At 48.1% G+C, this 17,008-nt stretch overlaps 9 protein-coding genes across 9 annotated transcripts in view; 5 read left to right on the forward strand and 4 right to left on the reverse strand.

Annotated features, from left to right (window-relative positions):
• The first annotated feature begins 19 nt into the window (after nt 1-19).
• Nucleotides 20-964, forward strand: BT62DRAFT_935554 (uncharacterized protein). Its single transcript, XM_043186968.1, has 2 exons — nt 20-344; nt 395-964. The coding sequence occupies exons 1-2, from the start codon at nt 219-221 to the stop codon at nt 644-646; spliced, it is 378 nt and encodes a 125-aa protein (XP_043036318.1). The 5' UTR covers nt 20-218; the 3' UTR covers nt 647-964.
• A 152-nt stretch (nt 965-1,116) lies between these two features.
• On the reverse strand, nt 1,117-3,187 carry BT62DRAFT_973088 (tryptophan synthase beta subunit-like PLP-dependent enzyme). Its single transcript, XM_043189099.1, has 5 exons — nt 3,113-3,187; nt 2,640-3,052; nt 1,821-2,589; nt 1,664-1,767; nt 1,117-1,614 (listed from the first exon to the last, which is right to left on the reverse strand). Exons 1-5 carry the CDS (start codon nt 3,161-3,163, stop codon nt 1,398-1,400), a joined length of 1,554 nt encoding a protein of 517 aa, XP_043036319.1. The 5' UTR covers nt 3,164-3,187; the 3' UTR covers nt 1,117-1,397.
• A 158-nt stretch (nt 3,188-3,345) lies between these two features.
• Nucleotides 3,346-5,590, reverse strand: BT62DRAFT_954226 (ribosome biogenesis protein Noc4). The gene is made up of 8 exons (XM_043188301.1): nt 5,224-5,590; nt 4,916-5,175; nt 4,346-4,863; nt 4,235-4,295; nt 4,075-4,185; nt 3,855-4,024; nt 3,623-3,807; nt 3,346-3,571 (listed from the first exon to the last, which is right to left on the reverse strand). Exons 1-8 carry the CDS (start codon nt 5,581-5,583, stop codon nt 3,407-3,409), a joined length of 1,830 nt encoding a protein of 609 aa, XP_043036320.1. The 5' UTR covers nt 5,584-5,590; the 3' UTR covers nt 3,346-3,406.
• A 63-nt stretch (nt 5,591-5,653) lies between these two features.
• On the forward strand, nt 5,654-6,957 carry BT62DRAFT_935556 (TLD-domain-containing protein). The gene is made up of 3 exons (XM_043186969.1): nt 5,654-6,175; nt 6,229-6,458; nt 6,508-6,957. The coding sequence occupies exons 1-3, from the start codon at nt 5,690-5,692 to the stop codon at nt 6,770-6,772; spliced, it is 981 nt and encodes a 326-aa protein (XP_043036321.1). The 5' UTR covers nt 5,654-5,689; the 3' UTR covers nt 6,773-6,957.
• A 1,038-nt stretch (nt 6,958-7,995) lies between these two features.
• Nucleotides 7,996-8,901, reverse strand: BT62DRAFT_904745 (haloacid dehalogenase; the record flags this gene model as incomplete). Its single annotated transcript, XM_043183576.1, has 5 exons — nt 7,996-8,146; nt 8,202-8,308; nt 8,368-8,473; nt 8,527-8,578; nt 8,631-8,901. The coding sequence occupies 5 exons, from the start codon at nt 8,899-8,901 to the stop codon at nt 7,996-7,998; spliced, it is 687 nt and encodes a 228-aa protein (XP_043036322.1).
• A 319-nt stretch (nt 8,902-9,220) lies between these two features.
• On the forward strand, nt 9,221-14,274 carry BT62DRAFT_935557 (uncharacterized protein). The gene is made up of 13 exons (XM_043186970.1): nt 9,221-9,346; nt 9,395-9,643; nt 9,692-9,900; nt 9,950-10,365; nt 10,414-11,416; nt 11,467-11,628; nt 11,678-12,070; nt 12,128-12,325; nt 12,381-12,681; nt 12,737-12,990; nt 13,046-13,335; nt 13,392-13,510; nt 13,557-14,274. The coding sequence occupies exons 1-13, from the start codon at nt 9,265-9,267 to the stop codon at nt 14,156-14,158; spliced, it is 4,278 nt and encodes a 1,425-aa protein (XP_043036323.1). The 5' UTR covers nt 9,221-9,264; the 3' UTR covers nt 14,159-14,274.
• Nucleotides 14,275-14,283: 9 nt separating this feature from the next.
• BT62DRAFT_359184 (uncharacterized protein) lies at nt 14,284-15,604 on the forward strand. The gene is made up of 4 exons (XM_043180618.1): nt 14,284-14,476; nt 14,533-14,901; nt 14,972-15,285; nt 15,350-15,604. Exons 1-3 carry the CDS (start codon nt 14,470-14,472, stop codon nt 15,217-15,219), a joined length of 624 nt encoding a protein of 207 aa, XP_043036324.1. The 5' UTR covers nt 14,284-14,469; the 3' UTR covers nt 15,220-15,285; nt 15,350-15,604.
• Nucleotides 15,542-16,290, forward strand: BT62DRAFT_1009824 (uncharacterized protein; the record flags this gene model as incomplete). Its single annotated transcript, XM_043177584.1, has 3 exons — nt 15,542-15,680; nt 15,748-15,806; nt 15,880-16,290. The coding sequence occupies 3 exons, from the start codon at nt 15,542-15,544 to the stop codon at nt 16,288-16,290; spliced, it is 609 nt and encodes a 202-aa protein (XP_043036325.1).
• A 662-nt stretch (nt 16,291-16,952) lies between these two features.
• BT62DRAFT_1078928 (uncharacterized protein) overlaps nt 16,953-17,008 on the reverse strand; it is a gene marked incomplete at its 5' end in the record, with an annotated part of 5,813 nt that continues 5,757 nt past the window's right edge. Inside the window, one exon of the mRNA XM_043179434.1 lies at nt 16,953-17,008.

The following is a 17,008-nucleotide window of genomic DNA, read 5'->3' on the forward strand; positions in this document are numbered from 1 at the left end:
GAGAACAATAATCGGGCACCAACAAGCCTCGATCCCGTGGAGCAAGTGAATTCCATATTTTGGTCACTCCATACTTATCTTTCATCCTGGGCCAATATACTTCTCACCGATGCTTAATATGTTGTCTCGCAAATTTCGAGTCATCTTCTGTACTAAAAAGGTGGAATGCTGGCGCGAACACGGATCTATATATCGAATGTGGGTCCTCAGAGATACAAATGACTAGATCTCCCAGTTTAGGATGGATGGCGCCTGAACTGATTCGCTCTGACGAAGTAGGAAGAGACATTGAAGGGAAACCTGCATCAAGAGATGTATATTCCTTTGGATGTACGTTGGTCCAGGTATAAAGATCAATTCTAGCAGCTCCGTCCAAAATCTTACGGTGGTATAGATACACACAAAACATCATCCATACGCAGATACTGTGGACAGGGAAGAGGTCTACAGATCTGCTTGGGGGAAAAGCCTTCGATTTCTCCGGAACAACTACCCTCTCGATGCCTGTACGACCTTATTCAGCATTGTCTCGAAGGATCAACAGCCGATAGACCAGATGCAGCCCAAGTTTCAGTTAAGTTGCAGGATATCAAAGAGGAACAAGACAGGGGACTCAGACTCTCAGAAACGACGTAGATGGCTCTGACGCCTCTCGATATCTACGACTATCCTACCCGATAACCATGGCAGGACAAACAATAGCATGTTGATATTGATTTGCTCGTTCACTCTGTAGCAAACTGCAGAGTGAACGGGCAAGTGGATGCCATCAAATTATTGCTTGTCCGGCGTGATTGTCTATCTTACCTGGCAGTCGGAAAGAGTTCCATGCCCCGCACTCAAATGCGTGCTTTGGATCAGCAGGGTTCCGACTACGCGACCCCCTTGATGATCTGTATAATTGGCATACCTTACCTTATATTATTGTTGTAATTTACTTCTACATTCATCAATGACCCCTTCCACCCTACAGGTTACGTACTCATCCCAAGAGTGATTAGGCAATTGACTAGACATCACATTAATATTAAAATTATTCCTCCATTGTTGTCAGGCGTCACCATTTTTTAAGGCTGCAATTTCATTCCTAATTCTCTATGAATCAACTAGGATGGGGGAAACATGAGGGCTGGCATTATGTAACTCCATTCTCTCCTAGTGTAACCCGAACGAGATCCTGGTGCAATATATTGAGGTATTCGATGAGTCCTCCATACCTGTACGAGACCATACATATCATGCTACAAGACGCAGTAAGAGGAAACAAGGGCTCTGTTTCGATTGAATACGGGCCCTCTCTTAATAAGTCGTGCCGTATTCAAACGATTTGTCTATGATATTCAAGTTTGACACATCTTCTCCAGTTCCTCTCCAACCTTTTGATGCAACTGCCTCACTTATACATATCCCTCAATAACCTTTTTGACCAACTCAACATCTGGTCTCTCGACGTCAATAACACGACGGTCTTTTTGCAGTAAACCCTTGAACTCCTCAGGCATGACATCCCGATTAAAGTCGAACTGGGAGGAACCCTGTAAAGCCTGCGACACCGCTTCTGAGAACTTGGCAGGATGGGCAGTAGACAGGATGATTTGGACGGTAGAAAGCGAGCTGTAGAAGATATCAGAGATGAATAAATGGGAACATCGGTTCACCGTACTTATAGTTCGCCATCCTTGCAGCTGCGGTCAACCCGACAGCGGTATGAGGGTCCACAACATATGAAGGCGATCCCAAGAACTGAGACTTGATCGTCTCTAGTGTCTGTAATAGTAACAGTGAGTACAGGCGGACGAGATTAAAGGGAAGAAGTATACCTGTTCGTCACTGACCCGTTCGGCACAGAAGTCTCTCCTTGCAAACTCCAAAACCGTCACGGGCACCTCTACCTTACCATCCTTCTTCATCTTCAACATCCATCCATCGACGATATCTCCGGCTTTTGCCCTTCTCACGTTGACATCAGAAGCATCTTCCACAGTTTCGAAGGCCAGGTACCACAACAACCTCTCAAAGTTGCTCGAAATGAGAATATCCATCGCAGGGCTGAGCGTCTCCTTGACCCCACTAGCGTCCTGAGTTCCCTGCTTGCCGTCTGACACTGGCAATTCCGGTGATGAATCCACCTTTTCGTACCGTCCGGTTTTCCAAAACCGTGCCAATATATCATTAGCGTTGGTTGCGACACCCAGATGGGCCGACATGGGAAGCCCCATGCGCTTCGCGTAGTACCCCGCGAGGATATCACCAAAGTTCCCTGTTGGGACAACGAACTGCACCTCACTCTGTATCTCCTTGCGCAAATGGAAGTATGCGAGGAAGTAGTAGACTGTCTGTGCGAGGATCCGGGCCCAGTTGATGGAGTTGACGGCGCCGAGGTGATGGGTAGCATTGAATTGGATGTCGGAGAAGAGGGATTTAACGATATCCTGGCAATCGTCAAATGTCCCTTTGACGGCTAGATTGTGTACGTTGGCATCGGTGACGGTCGTCATCTGAGCCTCCTGGATGGGCGAGACTCGTCCTTTAGGATGTAGAATGAATATCGAAATATTAGCTTTATTTCGTAGACCGTAAATCGCTGCGCTGGGGAGGAAATCAGTATCTTGGCTTGCTACAAGCGAATCACGTCGTACCTCCCCGTATCCCCACTTGTCGCACCTACCACAGTCAATTTATCGGTTCCGCCATCCATACGCCTAGCATTCCTCCTCTTTAAGAAAAATTCAAACAGGTTCCCAAGTAACTGCAACGCAACATCCTTGAATGCCCATGTCGGCCCATGCCACAGCTCCAACACATACTTCTTCTCGCCCAGTTTCCTCAACGGAGTCACATAGGGGTGCCTGAACCCAGCGTACGACTTTGCAACGAGATCCCGAAGTTCCAACTCGGAGATCTCTTCACGAGAGATGTAGAGCGACAGTATGGCAACAGAGAGGTCCACGAATGAGTAATCCTTCCATTCCGTTTCCCAGTTTGAGGGAAGTGAGGGAATTTCGACCGGGATGTAGAGGCCACCGTTCGGAGCGAGCCCAGTAAGGACAGTCTAATAGGAACAAAGGTAAGAGAAAATATAAAAGAGCGACGGTGACGATATCCGACTGACCTCTTCAAAGGACAGCTCCTGGTCGCCTCCTCGGGTGGAAAAGTACTTCATCGTTGGTGAAGAGATGCATTCTTGGGGCTTCGGCCGAAATAATTTTCTTCGAGTCACTGACGCCATAGACTTCCAGGAAAAACATTGGCACAGCCGCGATCTATAGATCCATTTTTTAGTTCAGACGATTAGGCGTTTTATGCATGGAAAGTTGTGATATTTGGACGACAAGAATTACCGGCATCGAATTATCTTAAGAGTTCGGAAAATGAACTAGTTGACACCATTGCTCCATCTATCATACTACACTCCAAATGTCCAGAAACTATTTATCACATCTTCCTCAACATCATCCGCTTCGCTAGTACCAAAGACCTTCGCCGCAGTCTTCTTTTGGTCTCCCAATTCCAAAGACACTCCAAGCGCCGGCTCCTTTTTGATTTTCCGATTCGCCTCTGCATCGTAGAGCTTTGGAGATCAGTAATCATTGCCTGAGCCATCACACCTGCATCAACTTACTGTTCCGTATGTGTGGTCTAGGAAATCTTCCATGGAAAAGCCAGGCTTGGTAAATACCTCGGAGAAGACCTTCACCAGAGTCGAGACGCCAGAGTGGTAATGTGATTGGTGTGATTGGAGTTCCCAGAGAGAACTGGAGAGGGCATTTGTGCTCAATGGATTTGGCTCCGCAGGCAAAAAAGGATCTACGCAATAATAAGTCAACTGAAATAGACGCAGGGGATAACGTTACCTTCCGACCCATCCATATCTGTCCGGTTAATCATGACCATCAACGCAGGATGACGCTTGAGGATGTTATAAGTGAAGGGTATTAGAATGATGACTCCAGCAGGAGGTGCAAAAAGAGACAGGCGTGCCAGACGTTTGATAAACGATGCTAGGAGTGTCGCAGGAAGATGTCTAGCACACATTAGCAAAAAAGAAGAATACTAAAGTAACCTTCAACGTACGTAGAACTAAGGAACAATTCTGTCATTCGGAAAAAACGAGCGCGATATTTGAGATGGAGAAGATTGCGGTCTAGGAACGCGTAGAGACGTGTATAAAAGGAAGGGTAGTCACTTATAAATAATAAGCAATGATGGTAGACGAACAGAGAGAATCACCCACAGGTTATACTCCTTGATCAATACGAACAATGCATTCAACGCCAACAGGCCCACGGTACGACCTAGAACAGCCATGAGTATCAAGATACCCTCGAATAGCCGTCAAACGAACCATAGTCTACGCATGCACCAATCCAGTCCATCACTAGCACAGGTCTCGTCAAATGGGGCATGATACCCCGATGCATGATATTCAATACACGGGTCGCGACGGCTTTTGTTGCTGTTGTATCATTTGCAACAGACAAACGAGAAAGAAGCTCTAGCCAGGTCCTAGTAAAGACCGCACGATGTGAAGGGAGTGAATGAAGAGATTGATGTATGGTCAACGTATGCACACGCACGCCCGGCGTTTTGGCCTTACTGGTATCTTTTGCCGTCTTATCATCGTCGAAAAACTTCCGCCAGTCGCCCTCAGGCGCGTCTCCGAGTGGTTCGTCGTCGCCGTCATCTTCACCCTCTCGCCTCTTCGCGACTTTTGGCTTTGGTGGCTGAGCGCCAAGTTCCGTTACCCACCAAGCATTCAGCTCCGAAGATTCGGTGGGGAATGTGGTGAGATCTTCGAGGATTCGCAGAAGGTTGATGAGGAGCTGTGGGTGCTCTCTAGACGATGTCGTAGTCAACAGTGTCCTAACGGTGAGTCAATAAGGTGAAATTTCAATGACGAGCAATGTTTACACACCCTGCTTCTCGTAAAAAAAACCATCGAATATCGTCATGCACGCTGAACCAAGTGTCATGAAAGACCTGTAGAACGTCGGCGTCGACGTGCGTGTCTGAAGCCGGCGAGAATTTGCGAGGAGACGAAGGGCATAACAAAAGTCCAGAAACAATTTTTCGGAAGTGAGAGATGTGGAATTGCGGTACTGAAGTACTCGAATACTTGGTGGCCGCGCTGGACAAATGCTTTTGCAGAGAGAAGAGAATTTGAAGAGCCGATACCTATGAGGACGGTCAGATAAATTTTGTGGTATAGAAGGAGCTACGTACTCTCAAGGATTTTTCCTCGTCCTTCAGCAATCCCACGAGAAAATTGACATAGTTGTTCATTCGGTCCCAAAGCCAGGCTTTGACAGTCTTTGTGCTCTCATCACCAGAAACCGACAACTTCCCGTTACCTATCACAAGCACGAAGACTCGATACAGCGCATATATACCCTTCGAAACCTCCTGAGAATCCTTCCGTGAGCAAGTGAGATCCAGAAGGTCGGCTAATGGATTCAGAGTTCCATTGTTTGTGACTGCACGGGTAAGATGGTGCTCAGTATCCTGAATCGATTGCAGGACCTTGGAATCATTGTTAAGTTTCCTTTTCTTGCTTGGGGGTGGTAGAGAATGGAGACCACACATGATGGAGTATACTAAGACGGAGAAAAAATTGGCCAATCCTTGAATGGCAAGTCGGACCGGCATCCGCTGAGTAATCCTGTCCTTCCAAGTTCCTACAGGCACGCTCATGTCCGTGGATCCTTCATCAAGACCGTCATTGTCGCCGGTGTCGAACACGTCGTCTCGACACCGCCATCATTCACCTACGCGCTCGCCGACTCTTTCTGTGGCAATGCCGGCACCTCCCATAGCGTCCACGTCCTCTGTCTCTTCTCCACCGCCTGCTGATGACTCCCAGTCCCGTCCGTCGCGCTGGATGAATTCTCTCCGTAGGATAGATTCCCTGTATCACCTTGCAGAGCCACCACATCATGAGCATCCACATCCCTCTGTGCCTGTGAATATCTCGCACAAGACCCCCTTCGCGCCGCATGGCAACGCATCAGAAGCATCGTCTGTCGTCTATATCCCACCCACAGGAGCACCAGGGTACGGTGGGGAAAGCTATGACTGTGGTACAGGAGTGGTTATCGAGAAAAAAGCTCTCTACATTGATTTGAAGGGAAGAAGGGAGGGAACTGTGAGTGTATTAGATGTGCACCTAGCCAACATGGTAAGTTTGCACCATTACTCTTGGCTCTACGTATATTTGCTAAGCAGGTGTAGGTTCGAGTTCATCTTCCCGCTCTCTCCCGCCTCCCTCGCTCATGGTCACTCCTCTACTCTCTGGACCAGCATGGCATATCACTCAACACCCTTTACACGCGATGTGAGCAGCTGAAGCCGTGTGGTGCGCTTGTTGTGTTCAAGGACGATGGAGATACCGTTTTTGGTGCGTTTGTAAGTGATGGGATACGACAGAGCAGGGGAAAAGGACACTATGGAAGTGGCGAATCGTGTGTCCTTCCGTTTCCTTCTCTTCCCTTCTCACATATTCCTCTGTAGTTTTCTGTGGCGCTATTCTGGCAATGAACTGTCCGTCTTTAAATGGACAGGACGAAATGGTTATGTTGCATTGTGCGAGCCTGACTACATGAGCTTTGGGGGAGGGGATGGAGCGTATGGGTTATACATTGATGGGAATCTGTTGGAGGGTTCGTCGGCACCATGTCCGACATTTTCGAATGAGCCTTTGTGTTCTCCGGGGAATAGCGTAAGAGGGATGGTACCATTTGAGTGTGTGGGGGTGGAGGTGTGGAGGGTGGGCTGATTTCATCACCTTCATCACCTTTACTTGTACCATTATCATTGACATTCAGATTTCCTATCTCGCAACATGTAGATGGACACTATTGACCATACCTTTATCAAAATTTACCTGACTTTGTTTCAAAACGCAGGCTCCTACCGATATATGCCAATCCACTTAGTCGTCTGGCTTTATTTTTGTCCCTCGAAATGATTGACGATTTGAGTTATTATAAATGATTCCTTCTAATGAGATGACGGCGGAATTATTATCTGACCTCACCCGATCAATAGCTCTTGAAATTGCGAATGCAACTACCTACTCGGGCGTAAATAAGATTGACCTGGGGAAGAGCAATTTACCCGTCCCAGGAGCTTGTTTTTCTCTACCCACGATATGCACCCGAACCTCCGTCTATTTAACGTCGCCCTCTGTGGTTGGCCCTAGTCGCTGGAACCGAAGCTGCAGAATCTTCCGTTATTGTAAAAAGTTCGAAAGGCGGCGGATGTAGATGAGTGGTACGAAATACGACCATATACGAACTTTCCTTGAAACAGGCGGGTACTTCAAGGAATCTGGACAAGCTGGCACTTCCACCAGTAGTCAGGGCAAAGAAGGACGAGAGTGAGGCGTGTATATTTGCCCATAATGGCCATACTTATCGATACGTTGAGTCAATCAACGGTCATACCAGTCGAAACATTAAGTTCATCAGCCTAGCTTAGTATCCGTTCTCGTTCATGCGAATTCTCGTCCTCTATGTGAGGTTCCATAACTGTATCGACCCAAGCCATATTTCCAGGCTTGGTCCCCCAAAGCACAGGTTGGCATCGTCGTCGACTTCCAATCGACTTCGCGTTCGCTGTGTATCCGACTTAGCGATCCAAGGAACCCACGCGTGGTCAGTGCAGGCAAGTACGAGAATAAGGCGGGATGAGAGTAACGTTTGTCTGTCCAATGACATTCTTTTCCTGGCTGTGTCGCATTTAGTTTGAACGCAAGAGGACTCCGATGGAAGTAATATGGCGAGCCTCGGAAGCCTGACGTCCGCACCGCGCTGACGCCGAAGCTGCAGGAACGCTGGCACTCTATCCTCGTTTTATGGAACGGATCTCGCTGGATGGCGTGGGAGCATCTTCGATACCGTCTTCTTTATTGTCTGCTTCCTCAGTGTCTCCACTCTTATCCTTATCCTCAGCTTCAGCTTTACCGTCACTCTCTGTTTCGGCAATCTCCAGCAGCAGTCATGTCTGTAAGATGTTTGCCAATTTAACCAACCCACTGATATCGCTTCCGTCTGTCCCTTCAACAAAAAAGTCAAAAGTCTGTCTCAAGTGGTCTATATCTTCCTCTGGATCCTCAGTAGATCGGTGGATATAGGCTGTTTTCATCCCACTGTGGAAAGACAGTAAGCATTGTACTTGGACATTCGTGGTGAGATTTAACCCACGTCCTTGCAGCAGCTCTCAAATCATAGGCATGGGAAGCGACCATGAGACATTCCTCGGGCTTGAGATCGAGAAAATTTATTGCTTTCTGGTAAATTTTTGGATCGGGCTGTCATCATGATCTAAGAGTCAAAAAGAATCGTGAAGCATTTCTATTTAAGTGCGTACTTTCGTGAGGTTCAAGAGCTGGGACGACAACAGGGTATGAAATGGGAGCCGGGAAGACTTAATGATGTCGAGCTGAAGACGTGTAGTACCGTTGGCCAGGACGATGCTATCGAAGATATGGTTAGAGTATGTTCTTCCATATCAGCACTCTTTGCCCACACGAAAAACTTATTCCTCAGCCTCTCAAGGCCTTTGACTGCGTCGGGCCAAGCTGTGGTAGTTTCATGAGTAAGTCTATTCTCTGGCACCGCACAGCTCGGTACCTTGTTGAATATGCCAGCTTCGAACCAGATCATTTCTCGTTTCTTCGTCCCAAAACTCCATCCCAACATTGCGTTCTGACAAAATACGATCCAGTACTCGCCTATGAGTGACATCGATATCTTCAGGATCATCGCCCACCTGAAAGCGGCGATGAATTTCCTGAAAGAAACCTGCCCTCCAGGCCATGGCAAAGGAGTGTGGATCAGCAAGCGGAGGCTTGGAGTCCAAGGCAGACAGTATGGAGGAATGCCAGTCGGTACAAGTACCCATGAGATCAAACACGAGAGCCTGTATCATCTTTGGAGTCCACCAAAGCTCGCACTGACTATGGGGTCGGCCGATTCCGATACGCTGACTTTCGATTACCGCGACCACGTGACACGATTTCTCGGAGTCTCCAAGGTGTACCAGTGGTCACTACTACCTGATAGGAGAAGAAGCAGATTATTTTTTTCGTCGTTTGATAAGAAACATTTCGGCAACGAAGCTCACCGTCGGCGTAAAAAGTCAAACTGCGACGACTTCGAGATCTGCCGAGATGCCGGTGGTGCGGGTGCATGATTCGTGTGACATGCGTGACAGCGCCACTCTCCTGTTTACCCTGTTTACCGCGACCACGCGACGCGTTTTCCCATGGATTCCTCCCAGAATGAGTCGCCTGCAGCCCCACGACGTTCTCAACGTGATAGAAAACAGCCGAAACGCATAGACACCAGTGAGACGCCCCCGATATAACCGCACTATTGTCTCTAACTGTTGTCAGTCACGAACATCGGCAAACGGAAACGCACAGCAGACAGCGATGCTGATGAGGACGCAGAGGCAGTAGAGGAGGATGCGGCAGAGGAATATCATGCACCGAAGCCAAAGCCAGCGCGAAAGGTGATGAAACCTGCAGCAAAAAAACCGCGCACACAGAGGGGGCGCAAAATTAAAGATCCCGACGACGCGTTATTCGACCCGGAGCAGCTTGCTAAGGACACGAAAATTAACTCAGATAACCCCCTGTATAGTATGTCTGGGCCTTTTCGTGTCTATAATGCCTAATGTGCTTTCTCAGACGCAATCATGAACCCGTCGGCGGCCTTGCAGGGAACAGCAGAAGATTTCCTCGAGTCTCTCCAGCAGCAACCTGGACCCGCGCTAGCCGAGCTAATAAATCTCATTCTGCGGTCCTGTGGATGCAACGACTCAGTTGATGAGGATCAGGCGGTAGACTATGATGGTGTCGTTGATGCACTGGACCATTTTACGGAGGGTCTCAAACAGGTGCGCTCGTTGTCTCCTTCGACTGTCAAGCGCTATATCACGTCTCTAGGAAGCATCACCTACCTACCCCTTGACCTCCAAGAATCCAATTTTTAAGAAGTTTCGTACACATCTTTCCGAATTCTTTGCTCGTTTAATATCATCTGCTGCTGACCTCGGTGTGCTGTACACATCGGATCTGATACCCACACTCCAGACTTGGGTTGTAGCTATGAGCTCATCCCAAATACGGAGCTTCCGACACACATCGACTGCCGTTGCCCTCGATGTCGAGGCAGCACTCTGCGACGTTACGCGAGGCGTTGAAAAGGAGGTTGAGGTACTCGGCCGACAGAGAGAAGGCGAGAAGAAGCGCCGAGCAAAGGGAGGAGCCAGTGCAAAGGACAAGGAGCTTGAGGGGAAGCTGAAGGAAGTGAAGGGGAGAGCTGTCAAATTGGACGAATTCTTGAAAGAATTCATTGACGGGTACGTCTCATCTTTTTTTGAATATTCCTTGCACTCATTGAAATGTAGCGTCTTCGTTCATCGGTTTCGTGACCTTGATCCCGTCATACGAACAGAATGCATCACCTCCCTTGGCATATTCTTCAAGAAACATCCGTCTCACTTCCTTTCGACCTCTTACCTCCGATATGTTGGATGGGTACTTTCGGATTCCGCTACGCACGCTCGTCTAGCCGCTGTCAAGGCCCTACAAATAGTCTACTCATCATCAGTCGCTGATGGTGTTCTCACCTCTCTTAACCATTTTACGGAACGGTTTAAACCCCGTCTCGTCGAAATGGCCGAAGCCGACGTGGACGTGGGTGTTCGTGTGGGTGTGCTTAACGTCCTTGAGGAAATCGAAAAGAGTGGTATGCTCGAGGAGGAAGAGCGAGAGCGACTAGGTGGACTTGTCTTTTGTGAGGAACCGCGGGTACGCAAAGCTGTTTCAGGGTTTGTACGTGGTGTTTGGGAAGAGTGGGTGGAGCAGCGTGACGTTGAGATGGGCGGCAAGAGTAAAGATGACAAGGAACGGATAGGAATGAAGGGTATCGCGGCTTTACTGGTGAAATGGGGTGAAGCTCTGGATAAGGTTCTGGGTGATGATGAAGATGAAGATGAAGATGAGACAGAAGCGAAGCGCACGAGGACGAGACCTGAAATTGCAGCACTTTCTACGGGAAGACATAAGTCCGGGGGTGGGAATCGCACGGCTTTAGCAGCGGAAGCTTTGTGGGATGAACTGGACCCTGTTACTGATTGGTCAGGAATACTCGATATGTTACTGCTTGATCATTCTGCGTCTACAGATCAAGGCCCCTCTTCCAATGGGCGTAGCAAGAAGGGAAAGAAGGGTAGAAAACCAGCAAAAAGTAAAGGCACGACCTCACAGGACGCGGATGATGACGATGAAACCGAGTCTGTGTATGTTGATGAATCTTGGAGACTGGAGGAAGTCGAAGAAGGCGTCTTGCTTGAGCTTTTGGTCGCTTCCTTGGCAAAGACTAAGAAGGAAGCGGTCGGAGGTAAGAAGGTGTGTGTTGAATAATTCAAATGGGAGTATATACTTACCCGAAAATGTAGGGCGAGGAAGACGCTGTTGCCAACGAGATCACTCGTGCTTTGATGAAAGGTCTCCCGCGCCTTTTCATGAAGTATCAGACAGACGAGAATCGGATTAAGGATGTCCTGGTCCTACCTACTGTTATGAACTTGGATCTGTATCTTGAAATGCGAGCGATCAGTGTAGGTTTTATTCCATTCTAATGTAGCCTCATTCTTATTTTCCCATCAGGATTACTCAAATCTATGGGACGACGTCCTCAAACAATTCCTCACGCATGCGTCTCCTGCTATTCTAGCGCTTGCAATAAATACCATCACATATCTCCTGTCTGCCACATCTCTCTCCAATACTAACAGTACGAAAATTCTCGAGCTGGAAGACGAGCTCTCGTCGGTCCTTCGGGCGGCCCTTGCGGGTCGTGAAGAGATCGAAGTAGCATCATTCAACGAAGACGAGGCCTTGTCCCTTGGGTCCACATGTATGCGGTTGAGGATACTTGCAGGAACAAGAGACATGACTGGGTGGATCGAAGATGACGAGGGAGGTAAGCAGAGTAAGGTGTGGGATCTTTTGAACGCCATAGCAGAGCGGGGACGACTGGGGTATAAGGAAGAAGAAATGGTTAGTCTTTGATTGTTTCATCCATCATCGTTGGAAAGTCGTTGATAGCCCGAGCAGATGATCGAGCAGGTGCTGCATTTATTGACGTTGCATATCATCTGGAAAGGAAAGGCACTTACCACAGATCCTTCGCCTTCCACTGAGGAGGTTCGACATGCAGAGAACCTGGTGCTTCAGCGGGAGGTTTTGCTGGAAAAATTAATGGAGTATTCGATTGGTACTGACTCAAATACGGTGGAAGGAGTGCAGAGGACTGTATGTTTTCGCTCAAGCTATGTCAACCCATGACTCACCACTTAATGAAATACAGGCATTCAAGAATCTCTTGGACCTCCATGTTCTATTCTCGGCGACACAAACTGTTGCCGCGGATGGATCGCAATTATCGACAGCGACTGTCGCGCTGACCATGGATGACGAAGCCCAGTATAGATGTGCGGGATATGTGCAAGCTGAGATCGAGAGATACGCAGAAATTGCTCAAGGAGCTGAGGAGGAGGATAAGAGTGATGATGGCAGCGATGTCGACTCAGGCGACGACAACGAGGTTGCTAAGAAGGCCAAAATGAAGGGGAAGGGAAAGGCGAAATCGGTGGTGACAGACAAGGAAGGCAAGTTCTGAGCCTATTACTTCTCTCTACGTGCTAAATTTTACGTCTTCTTTAGACGAAGACGTTAATTCTCGAGCCCGGCTTGAAGAGGAATATGTATTCATTGATGTGATGTCTACCTTCTTGCGAGCAATACGGGCAGGTGCAATTCATGTTCGCCATGGAGCCAGTCTTCTAGCGCACTATGGCCGTTTGGGACCTACATTTGACCTTTGCACCAAAGTCATTGTAGAGGTTCTACGGGAAGCAGGCATGTTTAATGATGATGGTGACATTGTAGCTTTGGTTATCACGCAAGCTCTGCAAGAGGTAGCAGCGCATCCCGATTCGGTGTTAGTAATTCAGACTCATTCTTTGTCTCCAGGCATTTACGCTTATTTTGGATTCCGTTGTGCGAGACGAGACTAACGCTGTTCAGCTTGCGAAACAGCTGGCGTCTTGTTTTGTTATTCGAGGGATTCAGCTTTCTATCATCCGCCGACTTGACAGCGAATACATAGTACAGATTCATACAAATCTGATCTCGTGGTTGGGCAAGCGGCTGTCGACCTACCAGAGCAACAACAACAAAAAGTCTTTGAAACGGACGATACTGTGCTTCCGCGTGTTGACACAAATGCTCAGTGTCATACAAAGCCGGGAAGCTTTGCAAATGTTCGTACTATTCTCCCATTTATGACACCTGACTGATGTTTGCCTTTCGTCATTAGTAAAGCTCATATGGATCAGGTCTTAGCTGAGGCCAAGGTGGAGGTTTCTCCGACATCGTCCGTCTGGGAACCTCAACGTGGGTATGAAAGAAGGCTGACATCAAAGGATAAAGAGAAAGGTATGGTGACTTGAACACAACCGTATTTCCCTAATTGCTTGAACAGTGCCTGGAACAAAAACTCGGAAAGCCGCTGGCAAAGGAAAGGCAAAGGGTTCAGCAGCGATGGTTACTACTGACGAGGAGAGCGAAGTGGAACATCTTGTTGACGCTGCTCGTAACGCGGAGCAGGACAGAGCACCTGTAGCACCTCGAATGCGGAAACGACCGCAACGTGCAACCGCGTCTCGTGCACGCGCGCGTGCAGCTGAGCAACAAAGTGACCACGACGGTGACGACACTGCTGAGGAAAACATCGTGACATCGAAATCCCGACCGCGACCACGGCCGACATACAAATCAAAAAACAAATCTCCCGCCAAGAAAGCGGCGGCGACTGTTGATACAGATAAGGATGATACTGCGACGGAGAGGCCTGTTGCCCCAAGACCAGGGGACCAAACCCCTCCACAATCACCTTTGACACCAGCTGGATCTGATCTGGACGATGTCGTTCCTGTGTCGCGAAAGAGAGCACGGACGAGTGAGGATGAGGAACAGGTAGCTGCAGAGGCGGAGGCGACTGCTGGGTCTGCAACAGAGGGAGGCGATGATGAAGCTGAAGGCTCTGGTTACATCCAAGTGCGGAGGAAGCGAGCTCGTCATTGACGAACGGACTGTTTTTTATGATTTATATTTAATTTCCTGCGTTTGCTATCCTCGCTGCTGCCAATGTACACATTATATTTGTATTCGAGTGTAATATTACTAGATGAAGCTCGTGACATCGCCCTTCCTCGTCTTGTAAACGTTTTCCACTTGAGTGTGATTCATCTCTTTTACCTCTAGGGCCAATTGCAAACTTGAAATCTCACCACGACAGTTCTGCTACCACAGGTGATTCTGCAGCTTTCACCGTCCCTTGCAAACATTGTGCAAGATATAGTCCCGTGAAATTAGGTGCTTTTCTCCATCGGACAATGTCAGGTGAGTGCTACAGAGTGATAACTTTCCCGGCTCGTAAGTAATTGTCTCTCACGTAGACAATATCGAAACAGACGGGGAAATCCTATGGAAGAATCTATGGGGCAGGCAGGAAGCACTGCTTGTCCTTGAAGATATTGCCGAACACCCAGAACTACCCTCAATAAGACGCAAGGCGTGGATTTCTCACGTTGTCCAATGCTGTTCCCGGCTCTTTCTAGACACTTGCAACCCACCCGAAGGCATCTTCTTTCGCGACGATTATGCAGAAGCTACACATTGGATGGTCAAACACCTTACTTCTCAGGCGGAGTACAATATGCACATACAACGATACCCTGAAGAAAACCCTTTTCTTGGGCCTTTACGCAAACTATCTAATCCCGATCGACTTCGGGGATATGTGTTCCATGGCCACCCCGGAATTGGTGCGTGCTTCAATGTGTTCAATTTTTTTGTCTGATGTTTTCGGCCATCCTACTCTTGTGGCGCCTACAGGCTTGCCTTCCCACGGCGTTCCTGTTTGCGGAAGATGCATATTATTATCTTACCGACAACGGTTCCCAATTGGTTGCACCCAAAGACACGTTCGTGAAGTTCAGTGTCCGATACAATGTAGATCCGACGACTTGGTTTTTGGTCGATTCCAGAGCCGCTATCCCATCCTTTCCCGATTACCTGTAGTCGCAAGACCATTTTGTGGTTTTCGCCTCATCTACGCGTCCCCCCATGTTCCACTGGGTTAAGGAGTTCGATCAACAAGTGAATACTTTTATCTTTGAACCAAATACAGGGGAGGAGGCAGTAATTTGGTGAGATCTGAAATTGAATATATGTATCATACATAATATATCTCACTCCTCTATTTACTTTTAGTCTTAGGCTGCAGAGCGGTGTGAAATCGAACTATGCAAACATCCAAGCAAAACTCGAATATTTCTATTCACATTCACCCTCAATACGCAACGCGCGTCTGTTGTCGCAGTTTCAGAATGATGCCACGCTCATCCAATCCATTAATGGCCTATCTTACTCTTTTTGAGATAGAATCCATATTTAGGCATCCAGATGATCTTGGGGGTTGACTTTCGCGAGCGAGTGTCTCATCAGATCCTTACAGTCAGGCCCGATGTTTCCGATCGTGCAAATGCAAATCTGGTGATATCCTCCTCGAGGCATATCTTCGATTTGCTGGAAGAACGCCTACGTAGAGACGTAGACAAGGCTTTCACCTTGGCTCATTAGTTTGACATTTTCATGCCGACTCGTTCCAGAGCATCTGCGGGATACATCCTTGACAAGCACCTACACCGCATTCTTCACACCGCCAAACGTGGCATCTTCATCTAATATCAGTCTCTACCAGGGGCCCTTCGAATCATCACTGGACTACTAGGACATCGAAGTCGCAGTCCACTGCACACCTTTACCCTCTGGCTGTGCCTCAGCGTATGTACGAACTCCAGGACATTGTTGACCTTCTTACCAAACTTACGGCCTCACCTACGTTGACGGCATACTTCAAACCGACAAAGCCGAACGAGGCCACCCTTGATGCGGTGATTTTCCATTCTTCACATCAAAAGTTGAAACGTCAGATTGATGTCGTACAGGCCACTGTTGGTCAACAGCATGGGGTAAAGGAAGTAGCGGTAGAGAAGCTTCATAAGCTGGGGGTGGCATTGCGGTATGTTGCGGTTGTTCCACAGGGGCAAGTCATCAACTTCACCGTTCAGCCAAGAATCGCCAATATGTTCAAAAAGGCCACGTACTACATTGAAGTCTCCTCAGACGATATTGGACGTTGCAGTTGGTAGATGGCTGCTTGGTAACCAGCATGAGGAGAAGTACAGTATTCATTGTTTCAGCTGTTGAACGATGAGTTTTCTTTCTTCTACGTCCACGTAGCGTCCAGTTCTCCACTCTCGTAGCATGCTTAGGCTATATTAGCATACCTGAGCTGAACGATACTCATTATCAACGTTTGTATGACACTTATTGGATGCATCCAGACGTCTAGATGTTTCAGAAAAGTCAAACAATAAATCAAGGAACGATCCGTTGGCTCCTCGAAGACCCCCAGTGGATTCATGGAAGCAGCGTTCGGTATACAGACAGCTGCTGTTTGCGAGGAATATGTCAAGGCTGCGAACGTTGCCGTCGTTTTGGCAACACTTCAGCATAAAGCTGCAATGACGGAGACACCCCATCCGGACCCCTTCTCTCCGCCTTTATCGGCTACAAGGAGTCACCAATCAGTCCAGAACTTGGTTTTGTGTGCAATAGAGATCGAGGAGCAGGCATGCGATCATCCCATGCGTGGCATGTGCATTTCTCTCCTTCCGTCATTAGACACTAACTGCAGTCCCAAGAGGTGCCAATGCAGGTTGTACAGGTCGGTCAACGTAACTTTTTTTAAAAGGTTTTTTTATAGCGGAGGCTTATAACCTCGTTGCGTCCATTGCGCTAAAGGACAAAACTGGTAACTCCTCCTGTCAATGTACGTATATATATATATACTTATCATTAGCGAAT

Source organism: Guyanagaster necrorhizus (genome assembly GCF_019112545.1).
Source record: "Guyanagaster necrorhizus MCA 3950 unplaced genomic scaffold BT62scaffold_26, whole genome shotgun sequence".
NCBI classification, from domain to species: domain Eukaryota; kingdom Fungi; phylum Basidiomycota; class Agaricomycetes; order Agaricales; family Physalacriaceae; genus Guyanagaster; species Guyanagaster necrorhizus.